We start from the raw sequence: 22,276 nt of genomic DNA, 5'->3' as shown, positions 1-22,276 counted from the left end.
AGCTGGGAGGGATGATTCCCAGAGCCAGTAATCAGACTCATGCTAAATCTGCTCAAGCTAGTGTGCTAAAAATAATAGCAGTTTAGCTGTAGCAGCACAGGCTGGTCAGCCAAGCTAGGACCCAGGGTGTCAGGCAGACATGAACATGGGTGGTTCAAGGTAAACAAAGGAGTTTGTGGTGGAGGACTTCTGCAGAAGGGCCAGCACATGGCAAGTGACTCTACTGCTTTGCTGATCCACTGGCAAAATCTCCTTGCTTAAGTATTAAAGGCACAGACAGTGGATAATGATATAGCCATGGGTCACAGTACAGCCTATAAAGCTACTGTGCAGTTGATCTGGAGCCAGGAGGTAGATTTCATCCACTCAAAGCTCCACTGAACTCCCTACCATGAAGCTGATTCAATCAGGCTTTGTATGGGATAAGAAGAGATGGCCCAGAGACTATTGCAATGCTATAGCTGTTCAAGAAAGCAAAACATGTGTCCACAGACAGAATTTACAGTTACCCAAATATATTAAACCCAGCTTTGTTGTCAATCAGCTTTTTATCTAGAATGGTATGGCTAGAGTTCATATGAATAGGCCTGCAGCATTCGAGTATTCCAGCAATGAGCTGTCAAAAATGATACTTAGTCAACCAATGTTCAGATACCAGAAAAAAAAAAACAAAAAAAAACCAAAAAAAACCCCAAACAGCTCAGCAATCAGTTTACTGAAGTACCTTTTGTTTTGTCGCAGAACATTGGTGCCCTTTTTCCAGTTGATAACTGCCCTGGGAGAAGCATTTGGTTTACATTCAATGGTAACTTCACCCCCAACTTGAGCAACTGACATTTGTTTCACAGGATTTTTGGAAAAATCCGGGGCTGAAGCTTCAAAAAAGAAAAGAAAAGGAAAAAAATGAAGAAACTCATGATATAGCTAACAAAGTAAATTAATTTTCTGAAATTTTCTCTCTGCTGAGCATAGTTGGTGAATCCAATTGCCTTTTTGCCTTTGCAGATTTGAATTCATGTTTTTTATTTGAACTCTAGGAACTTAAATCTGTTTAGAGGTTTTGTATTTATATTGCCTTTTGTGAATTTTGTCCACCTGGAAACAAAAGGATTAGACAGGTTTCAGAGTAGCAGCCATGTTAGTCTGTATTTGCAAAAAGAAAAGGAGTACTTGTGGCACCTTAGAGACTAACAAATTTATTTGAGCATTAAATAAATTTGTTGGTCTCTAAGGTGCCACAAGTACTCCTTTTTTTTTTTCTAAAAGGATTAGAATAACCCAACTTTCTGTGGTAGGCTTTGCTTAGGACAGTCTGAGGACTGGAAGGAATGTTTATTTTAGATCAGGAATGAGGTGATTTAGCAGAGCTCTAACAGGCTGCATAATGAGTGTGTACCTAGATAGGGTCAGGTAGGCGTGTGTAGCCCATGGTAAAGACCACACTGTTGCATCTTCAATTTATTTTTAGCAAGCTAGCTGGATTAAAAGCTAAAGCAGATATGTCTACATGAACTACAAATCCATATGCCCAGCGGCAGTGTAGACATACCAAAAGCTTGAGCAGAATTAACTGCATTAAGACTGAATCAAGTCCATTGTATTCATTGTGAGAGTGTAGATTATTCATTGCAAATAAATTTTTCAATTAGTTTTTTTTTCTGTTCATGATCTGATCTTGATGTACGAAATCCATTCATTATTCACAGGTATTTGTCAAATAATTTGTGGGTGAAATTCAATCTTGCTGAGAGGAGCAGCACAAGACCTACGCAACATTTAGTGCAATTGGAGATTGTGTTCTGATGGCTGAAGTGGGACCTGATTGTTGTATAGGCTGCAAAATGACTCTCTGTACAGGGATGAATTTCACCACATGTGAACAAATTTCAGCCTGTGGGTGTTGTTCAGATTCATATTGAGATTATATGCACTAATTGTGCTTAAATCACATGACATTTTTTGCTTGCTTGAAATGATGACTGATGTTTTTAAATTGAAGAATAACAAATAATAATTCCAGTAAGTAAGGAATAACACACAATAAGCACCCTTTTTCACCCACAGAAATGCTGCTCAAATGAAAATACTGATAAAGAACATCCTTTCCCACAAACATTCATGCAAACAAAACACGTTTGCCCAAATGTTTGCGAACAGTAAGGGATACAAAAATAGCTGAACTAAACAGCCTTGTGGAATTCAAATAGTCCACAAAAGCTATTTTTGAAGTATTCAGTCAGCTCTCTTCATTTCTCACTTTCAGAATTTCAAAATTAGTTTTACATTCTAGCTGACTCATTTACTTACCTATCACTCTTAACTCAGCATTTGCATAAATTGTATTGTATTTGTTTTCCGCAACACACTGATAAAGGCCAGAATCTGATACATTCAGCATAGTTATGGTAAGAGTTCCATTTTCTATTTGAATTCTCTCCTAATAAAGGAAAAACAAGTAAACATTTTGTCTGAAGAAGTTAACATAAAAGCTGGTGGTCATGAGTCAGAAGGTGAGATTTTGTTGTTTTTGAATGTTTATTAAAACACTATGAAAATAAAAAAAATAAATAAAAGAAGCCAAGTAGCTTAGCTCAAATATATACCTTAGAATAAAGGTTACATAATGGCTGTAATGATATAAGAGGAGTTAAGCAAAATTTTTCTCATTAAACTTTTTTTTGGAGAAAAATTCAGATTCAGCAACACCAACAAATTTTGCAAATTTGTGTAGATTTTGATTTAATTATTTCAGTTAAAAAACATAAAAAGAAAAACATTTTATTTTTCTACTTTAAATTACCTTTATTTTAGAAACTTTCTTTAATTTATTTTAATAAATAAACACATAAAAAAGTTTGAAAAAATTAGTCGGGGGTCAAATGTTTTGATTTCAATTTTTCATTTGCCAAACATTTTTAAATAATTGTTTTTAGCTTGACCCAAAATGAATTCTTTGGCAATTTATTAAAATTGCCAGGAAACCAAAGAATTTGTTATTCGGCCAGCTCTAGCTTTAAGGCCCCAGTTTATCCAAGCACTTAAACATATGTTTAACTATGGGCACATGCTGAAGTCTCATTGTTTAAAGGCATTGCTGCATTGAGAGCTAAAGGCTTATGATTAACACGAAGCAGAGACCAAAGCAGCTGCATCAGGGACAGATGCACCATGAGAGGAGGTGGAAAATGAGACCTCGAGGGGTTTACCCCCTTCAGCATCTGAGAGACAGAAATCTTCAGGGAGACCCCTCCCCATGTAGTCCATCCTTCCCCTCCATCCATGTGGATTTGGGGAAGAGAAAAGCTACAGAGTACAGCCAAAAACTCAGCAGGCAGGAGCAGATACAGAAGAAGAAGCTGAATTAGGGGCCTTTGGACATTTATGATATCAACAGACTGTTTCTCAGTTTTTACTTTGGACATTCTCTCCTCTCTGTTGGTTGGCTGTTTGCTCCAACCCCTCACACACCCTCTCTAACAGTCACTCACGCCCTCCTTAACAGTCACTTACCACAGCCTCACTCCACCTGCCCATAATACTCCCTTCATTTCTCCTTCTCGCCTCTCGTCCCCTCTCTTCACCTTCCTCTCTTCAATGCTTTCTCCACTTCCCTTGCTGTTTACCTAATTCCCTCCAAATAAACCTTCTCTCTCGTTTTCTTTAAATCATGGAACTAATATGATGTTTGCCAATATTCACTCTGCCTGTATGTTCTCTAGACTTTCCCTTAATGATTTAAGGATTATGATCAAGGGCTACCTTATTACAAATCATAAATATGCCACACAACCTGCAGGACACTGTGCTGTGCCACTTATCCAGCTAACACTCATATATTCCCACACAGAGAAGCAGCTGTAGAGACTAAGACAGAGAATACAGCTAGGCTAGATTACAACAGCATCACGACTGTCTTTGAAACTTGTCTCTCTCACCAACAGAAATTGGTCCAAGAAAAGATATTGCCTCACCCACCTTGTCTCTCTAATATCCTGGGAACAACACGGCTACAAAACAGCGAACAACATTATTTCTTATTGTTTGTTAAATAAATAAACTCTACTTAAGCCTTACCTCAGTCATCAGTTAAACATTTCAGGTGTCCAGCAGATTAGATAATATTGCCTAAAACATTTAAGGCATGAGTCATGTGAAAACAACCAAATCTTCACAATCAGAATAAAATTTTGGAGGGCGGTGGACTTTTTTCCATTGATAAGCACATTTAGTCCTCCAACTTTGGATCATTTAATGATATACTTAACTTGTGAAAATACCTAGTTACTGTTGAACAATTTGATCCATAACTACAGTTTGGTATCCTTGTATTCGAAGGGTAAAATATTAAGTAGTTTAGGTAGGTAGGTCCCAAGTCAATTAGGGCTTTACATGACAGTCTTAACCTTAAACTTCAGCTGGAAACCAACAGGCAGCCAGCACAGATCATCTGATGGAGGCTGGATATTCTTAGCTTGAATTTCAGCTTTTACTAGGCCAATTTAATCAACAGTGTAGTGCTGCTGAAGTAAAAACAACAACAAAACAAATAAAAAGACCACACACACACTAGGGATAAATTTGGCCCATATTTTTGTTTCTATGCTTTAAACAATTTTTTTCTTCACTTTTCCTCAACACACAATAAAACTAGCTCTGTACTACTAACATAACTTAAAACCAAATATTTCAAGTCTTACTATCACTATCCTCCAGGGACAGTAAAAGCCACACTGTAAAGTAGAATACCAAAAAGCAAGAGAGAGTACTCTCTCCAAAATGAATCAGTGAGAAAGAAACCCACAACAACAGAATATAAATTCCATCATTGAATGCAGGTCTGGAAGCAACAGATTTGTTTTATTATTATATTCCTGAGACTGGCTACACTGTCTCCATAGAATTTAGAGTGCGCCATACTGCGTTACAGTATGTAATAGAATCCTCAGCTGAAATACTGTATGCATCTAAAATAAAATATACATTTGTGAACTAGTCAATGCATTTCATGTAACTTCCTAATAGTAAAAGATAATGCTAGTTGCAGAGATTATTTGATGTCGTCTTGTTACTACATTGATGCATAGGAAAGAGTTTCAGAGTAGCAGCCGTGTTAGTCTGTATTCGCAAAAAGAAAAGGAGTACTTGTGGCACCTTAGAGACTAACAAATTTATTAGAGCATAAGCTTTCGTGAGCTACAGCTCACTTCATCGGATGCATTTGGTGGAAGTGAGCTGTAGCTCACGAAAGCTTATGCTCTAATAAATTTGTTAGTCTCTAAGGTGCCACAAGTACTCCTTTTCTTTTTATAGGAAAGAGTGCCACCTATTAAGTCAGCAAAAACAATTTCTTCAGCATCCTGCTTTTTTTCCTGCCCCTTGGAGGTCTCCCAGCCATGTACTGACCCAATCCAACCTTGATTATACTGAAAATGTGATGAGAGCATAGCCTGGGGTTATGTAGTTGGTATATTGCTAACTAATTAACAACATCACATTACTTAGCCACTTTTTTCATCAAGACTCTGACTACAGATATCTTCTGCATAGTTAGTTCTACCTGCAGGGTGTTTGCTATCCTCTCAATGTACTTTTTTCTTCTTCTTCTTCTTCTTTTTTTTTATAGCAGAAAGTCTATGAATTTAAAACCCCCTTTAAAAAATAATACAGGCAGTTCACGCAGAAGCTGAATCCCCCCTCCCCATGTTTCATCTGACTCATTTTTTGAGTTATTAAGACAAAATGAAGGATACAGCACTACATACACACAAGCAGAAATAACATAGAGGTGACCAGCTATGTGGTCAGAAAGAAGTAGTTTGTTAAACAGTGGACCTATACTATAGAATAAATCTTAGGGTGGAAAGCAGCTTTGTATGATATTTTCAGCAAGCATAGTGCTGTGAAAGAGTGAATATTTTATTACACTCACTGTACATTCACCTGCAAACTATCCATTTAGTCCATTGAGCAATAACATTCTACATTTTGTTGCCTGAAGTATTCCATTTACAATGTACTGTAACTACAGTGAAAAATATTAGTGAGACTAGAGTATTTTATCCCTCTTTTATTAAAAGAATACCATTAGAAAATGGCAGGCTTTTTAAAAAACATCTTCTTCTTCAAAGACAGACTTGATAATTCCACTTAAGAAGGGGCAACAATACTCACAAAATGATCCGGTTTTTGTTTTTTTTTTTTAGAAAAGCCAAAGTCAAACCCATCTGCTAAACAATGTAAAAAATATTGTATCTTACCTCTGGCATAAGGGGTTGGCCATTTTTTAACCAACTGTAGGAAGGACTTGGCTTTCCACTTGCTTTACATTCCCAAAACAAGCTGTCATAGAGAGACAGATAGGCATTTTGGATTTTTTTATCCCATTCAGGGAGTGCTGTATTAACAAGACAAAAAGTGCAAAGCGTTGTAAATAGAAGCTAGGCTTTTGGTTTTCTCAGAGTACAGCCTTTCACATGGACCAATATTGTCTCATTGATTCCTTGTACTCCCCAGTCTGTCTGTATCCATCTGTTGTCTTTTGTCTTATACTTGGATCATAAACTCTCTAGGTAGGGACCATCTATTTGTTCTATGTTTGTACAGCAGCTAGCACAATAGGATCCTGGAATATGACTGGGGCTCCTAAGCACTACAGTACTAATATTAGTAATAATAGGGTGACCAGATAGCAAATGTGAAAAATCCAGACGGGGTGGGGGATAATAGGAGCCCATATAAAAAAAATGTCCCAACTATTGGGACTGTCCTTATAAAATCGGGACATCTGGTCACCCTAAGTAATAATAAATAGCAAACTGCATCCTTGAGGGGTGCACTGGGAGATATCCCTCTGCGAACTCTTCAGTGAACCAGGGGACTGTGACATGATGATGACGACATCTGCTCTCTCTGGTGTGCTGATCCTGCTCCACAGACTAGCACAGAGGAGAGCAGGCACACAGTCCCTCCTATTCCTTGCTACTGTTTGCCTTCTTTGAGCTGATAGGCATCCCTGAGAGGCATACACAGGGAGCCGTCACTGTGTTCTCCTGTAAGAGACTCTTGGGCAGCGTGTTCAAAACACAGAGAGGCTCTTTGAGCACATACCATCTCACTCTCCAGTGTAAGGGCCAATCACAGTCCTACCTTAATTAACAAAGAAGATCACTGTATTTTCAGGGGATGATCAGAACGTGATACTTTGATAAAATATCCTTCAGTGTTATTCCTGATACACAGCTAGTTATTGGTAGAATCCTGACTCTGTGTCCCCAAATTGTTCATCCCTGGATGCAAACCACTCTTAGAGGCCAGTCCCTGCACTGGGAATGTACATTTGTAATAAAAGAACAAGATGGTAAAAGCTGATCATGCTTACTGTTCATTGTGAATCATATTTATTACAGCAGTGCCGGAGGACTAACCAAGAATGGAACCCCATTGTGCTAGGCACTGTACAAACACAACGTCGCAGACAGTTCCCGTCCCAAAGAACTTACAGTCTAAATAGACCAGACAGACACAGGATAGTGGGGATGGACACAACATTCTGCAACAGTGTGGGAATTAAGCATGAGGAAGTACATCACACAAATCATACCATCCTGCTTATAAAATCATGAAAAATGCTTGTGAAAATATCTGTGCTATTTATATACATTTCATGGCCTACTAACAATTATGAATGAGATTGCAAAGCACAATTAATAAGCTTGCAATCTTAATTGCATTTACTCCATTAATAATTGTATAATTAAATTTGTAGTTATTAGTCATGGCAAGGTAATCTGCGAAATGTAATCCAACCATTTGATTCACATTCCATGAAAACAACTAGACAATGAGAGCAAAACAACCCCAACCAAAGCATCACCATCAACAACAATTAAAGCAGCAGCAAATTGTTCTATTCCTGGCATAAACCTGTGCTTTGACATTAACCTGGAGATTGTTAGCCTGTCAGCTAAACCAGACTCTGTACATTAGAATGAAAGTTTGCAAAATAAAGAAAGAAGTGTCTGCTCACATAGAGCCACCTGTAGGATCAGAGAGCTTAGTTTTGAATGATCCTTTCTCATTGTCCTATTTTTTTCTTTACTCTCCTTACTTTTACATTATTTCCGGCCTATAAAGAAGAGTGCCATACTTTGCTATTTAGAGAAAGAATGTGGGTTTGTCCTGTGTACCCATGCATGAGAACAAAGGTGATAAGATGCCCCCTGATTTTCCTGTGAGGGCTACATGCATCATGGGTCATAGAATAGGAGTGGTGATTGGTTTCATAGGGCTGCTACTCTACACTTCTGTGCAGGTGGGCAAGGGGTAGTTGGAGAATGACTCTCTTCTACAACACATTGGTCAACACAGCTAAACCAGGATGGTAGGTGAAGGAATCTGCTACTGGTATAGATCAGAGGGTCACAGTTCCTTCCCTATGTTCATGAGACATCACAGCTACATGCTGCCCCCATGATATGGGCTGAGAGTAAATTCTCTATCCATCCCTAATGTTTCATGTAAATACATGAGGTTTCTTTCTGCCTTATATTAACTTTCATAGCTGCAGCATGGCACAGCCTACATTCTTCAATCTGATACTAATACACAATATCTTGTACTCGCTGAAGTTTAAATTGTAATTCAGAGGTCATTTCAAACTTTCAATCCTTTTATTAATCAGCTTAACCTGAAACTGTATTCTTCACTGATATCTCCTGGCAAGGGGCTAATGGACTTCATTATCTTAGTCGTGTACAGAATATTTTGAAATGCTAACATACTCTATGTAAAAACAATTCCATTTGCTCACCGTAGATTATTAGTTGACCTCTTGCAATGTTTCTTCCTCGAATGTTTCCTGCAATACACTCATAAAAGCCTTCATCTTCCTGCTGAAAATCTGGGATTTCAAGGACTCCTTTGGATTTGTAGTGTTTGATTTTCCTTGCCAATGGGTGTCCATCACTCCTTTTCCAGCTAATACTGGGAACTGGACTAAATAATTATACTGCATTAGATGTGGGGATAGTTCAATCAATACATCAGAGAAAAGATAAAGTGTAATCCCTTAACAATAACTCCAGGGGGAAGAGGGAAGGATTTTAAACAAGTTTTAAAAACACTTGCACATATCTAAAAGTTTTATTTAAAGTGTTCTCCAAGGATGGGATTTTCAGAAGCATCCAAGCGGCTTAGAAGCACAGATCCGATTGACCGCAATTGGAAGTGTGTTCCTAAGTCACTTAAGTGCTTTTGAAAATTCCAGCCTCAGCCAGTACTGCATCACCCAGATCTGCTCAACTTTTAGGACCAAATCCTGCCATCTGATACCTGAGAGAGAGAGAGAGAGAGAGAGAGAGAGAGGAGATTGTGGGAGGGGAGAGCTCAGAAAGCTTGAAAGGGCAACTAATCTTCATGCAAGCATCTGAATTATTGGTTGATTTTCAGAACAAAACCAACCAATCTGCACCATTTCAGATACTCCTCACTAATCAGAATGATGAAACTTCAGACAGGAACACAAAGGAGGAATGAAGAGCTGTAAATAAGGACATAAAAAGATGTAGTGAAGGGAGGGTACAAAAAAAGAGAAATGAGCAGAGAACAGGAAAAGAGGATGAGTGACTGTGTCAGGAAGAAGGTAAAGAGACAAGGGAGAATATTTCCTTGTTTCGCATTTTATAGCTTTTTTATCGTTTCCATTGACGTTTGGATCAATGTATTCTATATGATAAAAAATAGTCAAGTGTGAACAAGGCTACAAATACTTCTTGAGTTTCTGGTAATATCACAGACCATACACACTTCACCTTCATGATTTATTGTGTCACCAGAACACTTTGAAATATTAATAGTCTTGCATTTCAAGGTTGCCTTTCATGTACTGAAAAGTAAAGTAAGTTGCTTTTCCACTGTAGAAGATCTGTTACACTGGTAACAGCTTTTTGAAGAGGCTTTGACTGAATGCTGGAGGGTTTTTTTTTTTTTTTTCCCTATGGCTAGTAATGTCATCAGAAAATATTCCGTACTAAAATTTACAATGGCAACATATATATTTTGTGTAACTTGTTGTATACATGTTCCAAGGGACCAGTAAGTATATGTCCCGATCCTGCATGTTCCTCTTCATGGGCAGATCTCTGCTCCTGCATGGAGCCTCATTGTATATGTCTGTCCTGCTAATAAAACTTCACAACTGGCTGACTCAGGCTCACAGGGCTCAGGCTGTTTAACTGCGGTGTAGACGTTGGAACCTGGGCAGGGAGGACCAGAGCTTGGGCTCTGAGATTCAGGTTCACTGACCTGTATCAACTTGTAGAGTAGAAGCTATACTGTGTATGAGTCTGTGTCTACTTATATTGAGAGAGAGGTCAAATGTTATCTGTATGGAAATATAGTTATCTAAGTAGGAAAAAACAAATGTGCACAGAACAATTTACAAAAAGAAAAGGAGTACTTGTGGCACGTTAGAGACTAACAAATTTATTTGAGCATGAGCTTTCGTGGCTCACGAAAGCTTATGCTCAAATAAATTTGTTAGTCTCTAAGGTGCCACAAGTACTCCTTTTCTTTTTGCGAATACAGACTAACACGGCTGCTACTCTGAAACCAGAACAATTTACAGTTAGAGCACCATGAAATATAATGAAAGACAAAATCATGCAAACCTCACTTGGTTTGGGTACCATTGCAAACTCAAAACGAAGACCAGATGCACTGAAAACTTTGCAAATGTTTTCAGCAATCTAGTGCTGGCAGAAGTTGATAAATTGTGCAGCAGAAGGACTTCTAACCTAAGCTCCTTTCTGCTATATGAAACAGAAAGGTATAGCATCAAGACCAGAACTTTAGCTATTAGAGAACTCCGTGATCTATCCAGCTATCTTAGTATTTCATCAAAACTATGCTGCTTACACAGTCAGTGTGCGTCTATATGCAATTCACTCTGTGCCTGACTATGGCATTTAGCCACAGTCCTGAGTGTGTATATATATGATTCTAATCTGACCCCTCCAATGTAGCTAAACAAGTTACTCTAAGTGAGACTGGGAAATGGCTGAGAGCTAGCTGAAGGAGTCTTAACTGAATTAAAACTGAGGTAATGTCAGTAGCAAGGGAAGCACCTGGAGGAAGCAAGCAAGATTTTATCAGTGCCCACAATAAATGTGCTATGCCCTCTTTTGTTGTGCAGGTTTGTAACCTACAGCACTTTTTGGGCCCCAAGTCTCTTCTGGAAGGTCAGATAGCAGTGGTTGTAAACTGATTAATTTTATTACAAAGTAAAATGATTGCTTTTATTATTTGTGGTTCTGCAGGAGGTTATACTCTCTTTTTTGCTGATGAAGACCAGCTCACTGTTATCCAGGGCTCTGCTTCCATGCACTGGATTATTGCAAAACACACTGCTTCTTAAACTCATGTAAAAATTGCAGTCAGTGTGCAGAAAAGGCCTGTCCCCTCATTATTGTGATCAAGATTCGTTGGAGTGGATCTTGCTATAGATTGACTGAAACCATTGATAATAGGCAGGAGAACATGTCAGGCTTTTAAAAATGATATTGCATATTAAACAATAGGTGAATTGCTAAACTTTTAAAAACTGTGTCTTCTGGTGTGGGAGTTAGCTGGCAAAAAGATGAAGAGAAAGTAGGGGCCATTGGGGGGGAGAGGATAAAAGAAGACAAAAAAACAAAAACTATTAAGTGTTTTCACTCATACTTTGTTATCCAGAAATGATTATTTAAATATGTCTTACCCTGTTACTCGTTTGTTTTATCTGAGCAATCACACTATTCATGAATAAGGAAAGTCTTCAGCAGACACCAAGGTCAGAGGCAGGGCTCTGTGGAAAAATGCCTCTTCAGTCAATCTGTTTAGCAAGGCCTGCGCTGAAGATGTCCTCCTGTTTTCCTTATCCATACCAGATCCTTATAATTACTTCCTTGCGGATCTTTCAAGACAAAATCTCCTTTTCCCCTGCCCCCCCTCCCCTTTTCCTTTGTACCAACATGATTTGAAATGCATTTCTCCTCTCTTGTGAACTATTACAGGATGACAGAAGTAAAAATCAGCATTTGGCTCCTCAACTTTGCACTATTTAAATTAGTAATTGCAATAAATACTCAACAGTACTTCGTTCTCTCATAGTAGAGGCTTAGACCGAGTGAGTGGCCTAGTTTTATCAAAAGAGAGAGAATTCATTTGCGAGGACAGCAGTTCCAGCAGACCTTCTTCAACCCAAATTATAGGTTAAATGACTGCTGTTGCAGTCTATAGTAGGATCAGTGTTTCTGTTATGTGCCTATCATACATAAATAGAATCTGTATTATCTGGGCTGTTTGAGAAGGTTTACATTTCTCCATTGGCTTTTCTGGTAACTCATTAGCATGGACTTTCCATGTCTTCAATCACTATTTTTTGTACAATGCAGCTTTTTATCTGGTTTCTATAGATTTAAATGACATTACAAATCTTCCCCACCCTAAACAGTTACTTATTTTAGTCTAAGAACCATGAGGACAATTTTAAAATGTATTGCACTTCACAGACAGCAAAGTCTCGATCTTTTCTTCCAAAATAAGAAAACACAGTATATAAATGTGTGCATGTCTGTGAACATAAATCTATAGTTTGTCTGAAAGCTCCAGAGCACCTAGGGACATTGGGTGCAGCTACTACTTTTATTCATATTCTACAGCACAGACCGCAGAGTCACGCATCCATAAGTTACTAAATTAGATAGAAAAGAAGACAAAAAATATTTTATTTTGGGGGATAAGTCTTATCACACTGGGCCTCAATTTAATGTGTTTGTAACACCATAATCTGCACGAACAGGAAAGTTCCATCTCATCATTAAATGAAGGCACAGATAGCCTAACAGTCAGTCGATCACACTGTTTTTTTGTCGCATCTTTCATGCTGTGCATCTCAGGGCATTTCACAATAAAATTAAATTTACAGCTTAGATAATTAAGACCATGCCTGGTTAAACAAATGAGACAAAGCTGAGATTTGAAAGCTCCTATAATGTCTGCATCAAATACTGACACACGAAAGAATTAAGATCCAAAGGGCATAATAATTAAAGGGCTCAAGATTCCAATCATGCTGCTTTATTACTTGGAGAGCAGCTGAGGCTTCCATTCCTCTGCAGGAGATGTTTGGTCAGAAGTGTGACAAGAATCAAGTGATCCACCTCAAGCAGTACAACAGGGAGATGGAGATGATCCCCCTGGAGCTTGTAACTGGTGATGTAATGCTAAGGATCTGTTGTCTCTAGCAGTTAATGTGCGGAGCATCAGCGAAAATATCCATTCCCTGAATCAGGAGTGTGGGCTAGAAATTGTCCAACCGATTTGTAGCATATTGGAACTCCTGCTGGTTGGTGTCTCCCTACCAGTGCCTGCTTCCTGGTCTCCACCTCTGTACTTCAGGCCCTGCATCCCTCCCGACCCATGGTGCCCCTTCTCCTGATTACTGCCCCACAGCAGTGCTCCCACACTCGGGGTCCTCCCCTCTCTGTGGAAGCCCAATCTCCTAAGCCCACCTTGCCTCAGTGACCCACTGCCAGTCTTCATCTAGCCCCTTCCCACAAGGGCAAACTGCAGTCTGAAGTGACCACTCACCATTGACCAGGGGGTTGGACCTGCTGCCTCTTCCTTCCCTGGCTGCCTCCCCAGAGCCCTAATACCTCTTCCAGCCCTGACAGCAAGGCCTCTGACTGGGGGTTTGCCAGGCTGGAGCTCCCTCAGCTCCTCCTGCCCTTCCCCAGCACTATGCTGTCCAAGGTACCCTTTGGTCCTTCAGGCAGCCAGATCCATCTGTTTCCAAAGCTGGAGAGAGACTGGCTGCCTTCTGGCCCTGCAGCCCATTTATAGGGCCCAGCCTGGCCCTGATTGTCTGCCTCCCAGACTTTTTTGATTGGCTCTCCACCCCAGCCCTCTTCAAGGGCTAGCTTTTAACCTCTTCTGAGCTGGAGGAGGGTGACTGCCCCACTACAGGAGCTTTCTAGTGATCCTCCATGTCTTCTATTTCAGAAGCCACCAGATCTTAGCAAAGTACCAGTGTGTAGAGTTAGCTAGACCTTGTATGTTTTTTATATAGTTAGTAAGCATTTTTGGAAAGTATAGACACAATGCTGACTCTGTCCAAAAACTGTGGCAAGATGATGGGGAGCCCCCCTTGATAAGTGTTCTGGATTATGATTCAAAGGGCCTGAGCTATATGGTCCCCATGTATGTGCTTGTATGTTCTCTGATCCAGCAATGGCCTATACACAAACTCCCAAAAGTATTATTCCTGATGTTAGCAGAGATAATCTGTATGGGGAATGGCTATGAACAGGGTTACTCCCAGCCAGAATACAAGTGAACTTTGCATTTGCAGCATGTGTGCCTGTTTCGGGAACCATTTTGTTTATTTTCACAAGTAACCATGCTCCTATTCCAATTTGGCCCAAGTCAGGATGAAAAAGCATTTCTGGAAAGGTATCTCATTTTGGAAGTTCCCTCATTTTATCAAAAACATAAATATTAAAATGCTTTTTAAAACTCAAAATCAAAACAAAACTGTTTTTGACATTTAGTTTTGCTAAAAAAATTGAAACATTTTTGTTTCAGTTTGACCTGAAAAGATTTTTTTTTCGATTTGTTTTGTTCAGCCACCAAACTGAAATTAGGTGAAAGTACCTAACTATCAAAGGAGTGAAACTCTAAAAGAGGACAAGAAAAACCTAACCTGTTTTAAGACTAAGTTTGATAAGTTTATAATAGGATTGAAATGATGGGACTAATGACATACAGCCCATCCATGACCACTATTAGCAAATATCCCCTACAGTTGGAGATGGGACAATAGAGGAGGAGGGCTCTAAGTTGCTACAGAGAATTCTTTCCCAGGTATTTGGCAGATGGGTTTTGCCCACATGCCCAGGGTCTAACTGATGACCATATTTGGAGTTAAGAAGGAATTTTATCCCAGGTCAGATTGTCAGAGATCCCGGGTGCCTTCTGCCTTCCTTTGAAGCATGGGGCCAGGGTCACTGCAAATTTAAACTAGAGTAAATGGTGGATTCTCTGTAATGTGAAGTCTTCATGTCAAGATTTGAGGACTTCAGTAACTCAACCATAGCTATGGGCCTACTACAAGAGTGGGTGGGTGAAGTTCTGTGGCCTATAATGTGCAGGAGGTCAGACTAGATGATCGTGATGGTCCCTTCTGGCATTAAAGGCAATGTGTCTGATCCTTTATTGCAGTAAACCCTTTCAAAAGCATAATGAAAGTAAGAATATCTAGCACTATTGATACAGTTAATTCTAAAATGTGACCTTTAATGTCGCATGGCGGTAATGTTGTTCAGTGGAATGAACACAAGGCTGGAACTCAGAAGTTTAGATCTCAGTTCTGCCACTGAGTTACTATGTGGCCATGGGAATTTAGTCAAGTAAGTCTTCTGAATTTCAGTTTCCTTCTGTGTAAAATAATGAAACTAAAGCACATTTAAATGCTTCATTTGTCCTATTCTGTTCACCCTTCTAGTTAATCATAAATGTAACTGCTATTCCTCTGATGGAGATGCAAGATATTTGTGTCCTCCAACCCACCCAAGCATCCAACACTTTCAATATTAATTTATTTTCCATCTAAAAGTCAAAGGTTTCTTCGTGGTCTGGGGAAGCTATACACAGAGTCTTGTTATATTCTCCAGCATACAATTCACTGTCAGTAGATGATTCATGATTTTAAAATTACTTTTGAATACTGCCTGCTCCATTCACCACTAATTATGGGATCCTTCATGCTTGTTTTATAATTTGATATTAATGTTGTTTTTCAGCTTGGAGGTACATTCCTGTCCTTCAAATATTTTGTGAACAGCTAACTTACATGCAGTTTCTCCATCTACCAGGAAACCACCTCAACCGAGCAACTCTAATATTGATGCTCTGTCCACCTTCATGTTCTTGGTAATTCAACTTACTGATTTCTGAGATCTATTGTGACAAAAAAATTGCCTTCTTCTTGGCAGCCAAAGTGCCAGTGAAGCAGAGTTCTGGAAGGATTTCCCCCCCAGTATATTAATTGGTCTTTCTTCAGTCTGGTCTCTTCAGTATTGGTTATATCTATTATAGCCTAGGGCACCAACACCTTTGTAGAAGTTGCGGGGGGGAGCCAAAGTACCCCGTCTTTCTCTGAAGGTGACTGCTCTGGTAGTAAGCTAGCTGCCCGCTCTTCTAACAACACAGCAGCCTCTGCTGGGTGAAAGGTATAATAGCAACACCTCCCTGGCAGAATCTATTATTCTGCTGGATGGAAAAAAATCTGCAGGGGACAAGTTGGGGGAGGGGCAAATTCCGGCACCAGTGATTAGTCAAATAATGTAAGAGACAGAGGAAGCTAAATTTATCCTTTGACCTTCAATTTTCCAGAACCATACAACCAAAAGATAGTGGGCACAACGTTTATTTTCACTTATAACTAGAGATAGAAAAACAATTTTGATACAATAAAACCTCTTCCTAGGTTTTTTGTCATTTCTAATTCTCACTGTTACCTAATGTTTTTAATCCTGCTGTAATAAATAATAATAATCGAGACAGGCTCCAGTTACTCTCGTTTACAAGAAGAGTAAGTCCCCGGACATCATCGGACGTACCCTGCATTTACATCAACCTAACACCAATCCATCACTATCCCATTTGTTAATGTATTATCATTCCTTGTATATATAATAATAAATACTCCACCTTAATTATCTTGATCTAAACTATCATGACATTTTTTCTTGAATCACCACTACTAAGGAACACAAAATCCAATCAAGACTAATGGATTTTGAAGTCATGAATTATTAAGTCCATTAATTACAATTAATGGTAAATTATTCTTTCTAGTACTGACAATTTATTATGCAGCTGTACTTATTACCTGAACTTTTTCTTCTGTTTCTTGCTTGACATTGCATTCTGTTTCTTGCTTGACATTGTTGCTCTTCAACAAGAGACTTTACCTCTGGAGGCAGAATAATTCTAATGATCACCCCCATCCCCACCCCCAGGCTTCCCCACTAGTCCTTTAGTTTTTGAAGTCACTGGATGAATTTGATCTCTATTATTAGTTTCTGGCAGATTTCGGTAACTGAAATTTTCTACATGGTATTGTTTTCTATTCTCAATTATTATATATGTGGCACCCACTAGCGCACTAGAGTTAAGGGTCAACATTTCAGCTATAATGTCCTTTTTATGTATTTATACCTATATTCATTTTGCCATCTGTAATAGCAGATAATGATCATTTATCATTTACAGTGCCCCAAAGTGTTACCACAAAAATAGAAGGCCATAGCATAGAGGCTAAGGTCTTTATCTAACACCATTTTTCTGGCTATTTCTTAACAGCTACAGTGCTAGTATTGAAAAGCTACAAAGAAAAAAAATGAAATTAAAAATGAAGGAGATATTTATTAGCATTTTTATTGAAAATGCTTGTTCTTTACTGTTATTTGCAGCACTGTGCCATAAATATTACAGAAAAGGTAAAATTATTAATTCTTCATTGAGACGCTTCAGAATTACCTGAGGTCCCAATCATTGATATACTAGTTTACATGCTATGTCCAGGGTGTAGGAAATATTGTAGTGAGGAAAAGATATATTTAAAAGTCAATATTCTTTTAGAAAGAAATGTTAGGTCACTGCATATAAGCAAAAAGGAGAAGTCTAATCATAGAATTGCCAATAAGTCAACATCTTCATTCTTACTGTCATTTAGAATCCATTAAACTGGGGTTAATACAATGGGATGGCTAAGAACAAAAGATTCAGAAGTCAGAAAATACAAACAATGTCTACAGTTCAAACTTAACTTTGTTCTCATACTCATATATATTAGAGTGCAAATATGTGTTGCGAGCAGCAGTCAGTGGTGTGGTTTTATGTTCCAGAAAAGGAAAAGGTTGTGTTTCTCTAAACACCGTGCAAGTACTTTCATTTAAGGCTTTTGGAGTGCAAAAGTACAGCAGGTTGTCTATCACCAGCTTAGATGTGAAAGATCTCTGTAATACACAGCACAAAGACATTGACAGCTGATGGCATTGGCTGACCCAAGTGGACTAATAGTATGAATATATATGAGTGGATAATGGGAATGCAGTTCTGAATACGAAGAGAGACAATACGTCATAACAGCTGAGCTATATAAGAGGTGTATTTCAAAAAAAATGTTGAGCTGATATGTTTAGACAATATGAAATCTCACCTTGTGAGATTTTCAAAAGCACCCAGGCTCATCATAAAATATCAGGTTTGGAAGGGACCTCAGGAGGTCATTTAGTCTAACCCCCTGCTCAAAGCAGGGCCAATCCCCAATTTTTGCCCCAGATCCTGAAATGGCCCCCCTAAAGGATTGAACTCACAACCTTGGGTTTAGCAGGCCAATGCTCAAACCACTGAGCTATCCCTCCCCCCAAACAGTCACTTAGAGGTGTGCAAAGTGATTGTTCAGTTTGCTGACAGTTCCAGAAAACGAAATGCTTCAGGTTGACCTGTAATGAATTTTTTTTTTTGCAATTATTAGCAAATTAATAAGTTGAAAAAAAAATCATTCTGGATCGAACTAAATATTTTGTTAGACCTGAAATGAAATGCTTTATTTTGACTTTGAGGTTTACATATATATATCAGGGTTGGAAGGGACCTCAGGTGGTCATCTAGTCCAACCCCCTGCTCAAAGCAGGACCAATTCCCATCTAAATAATCCCAGCCAGGGCTTTGTCAAGCTTGACCTTATAAATTTCTAAAGAAGGAGATTCCACCACATCCCTAGGTAACACATTCCAGTGGTTCACCACCCTCCTAGTGAAAAAGTTTTTCCTAATATCCAACCTAAACCTCCCCCACTGCAACTTGAGACCATTACTCCTTGTTCTGTCATCTGCTGCCACTGAGAACAGTCTAGATCCATCCTCTTTGGAACCCCCTTTCAGGTAGTTGAAAGCAGCTATCAAATCCCCCCTCATTCTTCTCTTCCGCAGACTAAATAATCCCAGTTCCCTCAGCATCTCCTCATAAGTCACGTGTTCCAGTTCCCTAATCATTTTTGTTGCCCTCCGCTGGACTCTTTCCAATTTTTCCACATCCTTCTTGTAGTGTGGGGCCCAAAACTGGACACAGTACTCCAGATGAGGCCTCACCAATGTCGAATAGAGGGGAACGATCACATCCCTCGATCTGCTGGCAGTGCCCCTACTTATACATCCCAAAATGACATTGGCCTTCTTGGCAACAAGGGCACACTGTTGACTCATATCCAGCTTCTCGTCCACTGTAACGAGTCCTTTTCTGCAGAACTGCTGCCGAGCCATTCGGTGCCGGGTCTGTAGCGGTGCATGGGATTCTTCCGTCCTAAGTGCAGGACTCTGCACTTGTCCTTGTTGAACCTCATCAGATTTCTTTTGGCCCAATCCTCTAATTTGTCTAGGGCCCTCTGTATCCTATCCCTACCCTCCAGCGTATCTACCTCTCCTCCCAGTTTAGTGTCATCTGCAAACTTGCTGAAGGTGCAATCCACACCATCTTCTAGATCATTTATGAAGATATTGAACAAAACTGGCCCGAGGATTGACCCTTGGGGCACTCCACTTGATACTGGCTGCCAACTAAACATGGAGCCATTGATCGCTACCCGTTGAGCCCGACAATCTATCCAGCTTTCTATCCATCTTATAGTCCATTCATCCAGCCCATACTTCTTTAACTTGCTGGCAAGAATACTGTGGGAGAGCATGTCAAAAGTTTTGCTAAAGTCAAGGAACAACACATCCACTGCTTTCCCCTCATCCACAGAGCCAGTTATTTCATCGTAGAAGGCAATTAGATTAGTCAGGCATGACTTGCCCTTGGTGAATCCATGCTAAATATTCCTGATCACTTTCCTCTCCTCTAAGTGCTTCAGAATTGATTCCTTGAGGACCTGCTCCATGATTTTTCCAGGGACTGAGGTGAGGCTGACTGACCTGTAGTTCCCAGGATCCTCCTTCTTCCCTTTTTTAAAGATAGGCACTACATTAGCCTTTTTCCAGTCATTCGGGACTTCCCCCAATCGCCATGAGTTTTCAAAGATAATGGCCAATGGCTCTGCAATCACATCCGCCAACTCCTTTAGCACTCTCGGATGCAGCGCATCCGGCCCCATGGACTTGTGCTCGTCCAGCTTTTTAAATAGTCCCAAACCACTTCTTTCTCCACAGAGGGCTGGTCACCTCCTCCCCATGCTGTGCTGCCCAGTGCAGTTGTCTGGGAGCTGACCTTGTTCGTGAAGACAGAGGCAAAAAAATTATTGAGTACATTAGCTTTTTCCACATCCTCTGTCACTATGTTGCCTCCCTTATTCAACACTTTCCTTGACTTTCTTCTTGTTGCTAACATACCTGAAGAAACCCTTCTTGTTACTCTTAACATCTCTTGCTAGCTGCAACTCCAGGTGTGATTTGGCCTTCCTGATTTCACTCCTGCATGCCCGAGCAATATTTTTATATTCTTCCCTGGTCATTTGTCCAATCTTCCACTTCTTGTAAGCTTCTTTTTTGTGTTTAAGATCAGCAAGGATTTCACTGTTAAGCCAAGCTGGTCGCCTGCCATATTTGCTATTCTTTCTACACATCGAGATGGTTTGTCCCTGTAACCTCAATAAGGATTCTTTAAAATACAGCCAACTCTCCCAGAATCCTTTCCCCCTCAAGTTATTCTCCCAGGGGATCCTGCCCATCAGTTCCCTGAGGGAATCAAAGTCTGCTTTTCTGAAGTCCAGGGTCTGTATTCTGCTGCTCTCCTTTCTTCCTTGTGTCAGGATCTTGAACTCGACCATCTAATGGTCACTGCCTCCCAGGTTCCCATCCACTTTTGCTTCCCCTACTAATTCTTCCTGGTTTGTGAGCAGAAGGTCAAGAAGAGCTCTGCCCTTAGTTGGTTCCTCCAGCACTTGCACCAGGAAATTGTCCCCTACACTTTCCAAAAACTTCCTGGATTGTCGGTGCACCACTGTATTGCTCTCCCAGCAGATATCAGGGTAATTGAAGACTCCCATGAGAATCAGGGCCTGTGATCTAGTAACTTCCATGAGTTGCCGGAAGAAAGCCTCGTCCACCTCATCCCCCTGGTCCGGTGGTCTATAGCAGACTCCCACCACGACATCACCCTTGTTGCTCACACTTCTAAACTTAATCCAGAGACTCTCAGGTTTTTCTGCAGTTTCATACTTGAGCTCTGAGCAGTCATACTGCTCCCTTACATACAATACAACTCCCCGACCTTTTCTGCCCTGCCTGTCCTCCCTGAACAGTTTATATCCATCCATGACAGTACTCCAGCCATGTGAGTTATTCCACCAAGTCTCTGTTATTCCAGTTACATCATAATTCCTTGACTGTGCCAGGACTTCCAGTTCTCCCTGCTTGTTTCCTTGCTTCCCTTGCATTTGTGTATAGGCACTTGAGATAACTCACTAATCATCCCTCTTTCTCAGTATGAGGCAGGAGCCCTGCCCTCTCACACGTTCCTGCTCATGCTTCCTCCTGGTATCCCACTTCCCCACTTACCTCAGGACTTTGGTCTCCTTCCCCCAGTGAACCTAGTTTAAAGCCATCCTCACTAGGTTAGCCAGCCTGCTTGCGAAGATGCTCTTCCCCCTCTTCATTAGGTGGAGCCTGTCTCTGCCTAGCACTCCTCCTTATTGGAACACCATCCCATGGTCAAAGAATCCAAAGCCTTCTCTCCGACACCACCTGCGTAGCCATTCGTTGACTTCCACTATTCGACGGTCTCTACTCAGGCCTTTTCCTTCCACAGGGAGGATGGACGAGAAGACCACTTGCACCTCAAACTCCTTTATCCTTCTTCCCAGAGCCACGTAGTCTGCAGTGATCCGCTCAAAGTCATTCTTGGCAGTATCGTTGGTGCCCATGTGGAGAAGCAGGAAGGGGTAGCGATCCAAGGGCTTGATGGATCTCAGCAGTCTCTCCGTCACATCGTGAATCCTAGCTCCTGGCAAGCAGCAGACTTCTCAGTTTTCCCGGTCAGGGCAGCAGATAGATGACTCAGTCCCCCTGAAGAGAGAGTCCCCGACCATCACCACCCACCTTCTCTTGGGAGCGGTAGTTGTGGAACCCCCAACCCTAGGACAGTGCATCTCATGCCTTCCAATCGGTGGAGTCTCCTTCTGTTCCCTTCCCTTATGGCCCTATGTAACCTGCTTAAGAATGATGCGTATACTATC

At 40.3% G+C, this 22,276-nt stretch overlaps 1 protein-coding gene across 5 annotated transcripts in view; it reads right to left on the bottom strand.

Moving 5' to 3' along the window:
* Positions 1–22,276, bottom strand: part of CNTN6 (contactin 6) — a 223,589-nt gene that overhangs the window by 59,674 nt on the left and 141,639 nt on the right. For all 5 annotated transcript variants that reach the window (XM_043518977.1, XM_043518978.1, XM_038411465.2 and 2 more), the window contains 4 exons: positions 8,810–8,994; positions 6,258–6,394; positions 2,308–2,437; positions 725–875 (listed from right to left, as the gene is read on the bottom strand). In XM_043518977.1, coding sequence (XP_043374912.1) covers positions 725–875; positions 2,308–2,437; positions 6,258–6,394; positions 8,810–8,994 — 603 coding nt within the window. The remainder of the gene's footprint in view (positions 1–724; positions 876–2,307; positions 2,438–6,257; positions 6,395–8,809; positions 8,995–22,276) is intronic.

Source organism: Dermochelys coriacea, chromosome 7, assembly GCF_009764565.3.
Source record: "Dermochelys coriacea isolate rDerCor1 chromosome 7, rDerCor1.pri.v4, whole genome shotgun sequence".
NCBI lineage: Eukaryota > Metazoa > Chordata > Testudines > Dermochelyidae > Dermochelys > Dermochelys coriacea.
Note: the sequence above shows the minus strand (reverse complement) of the source record. Positions and strands in the feature narration are given on the sequence as shown.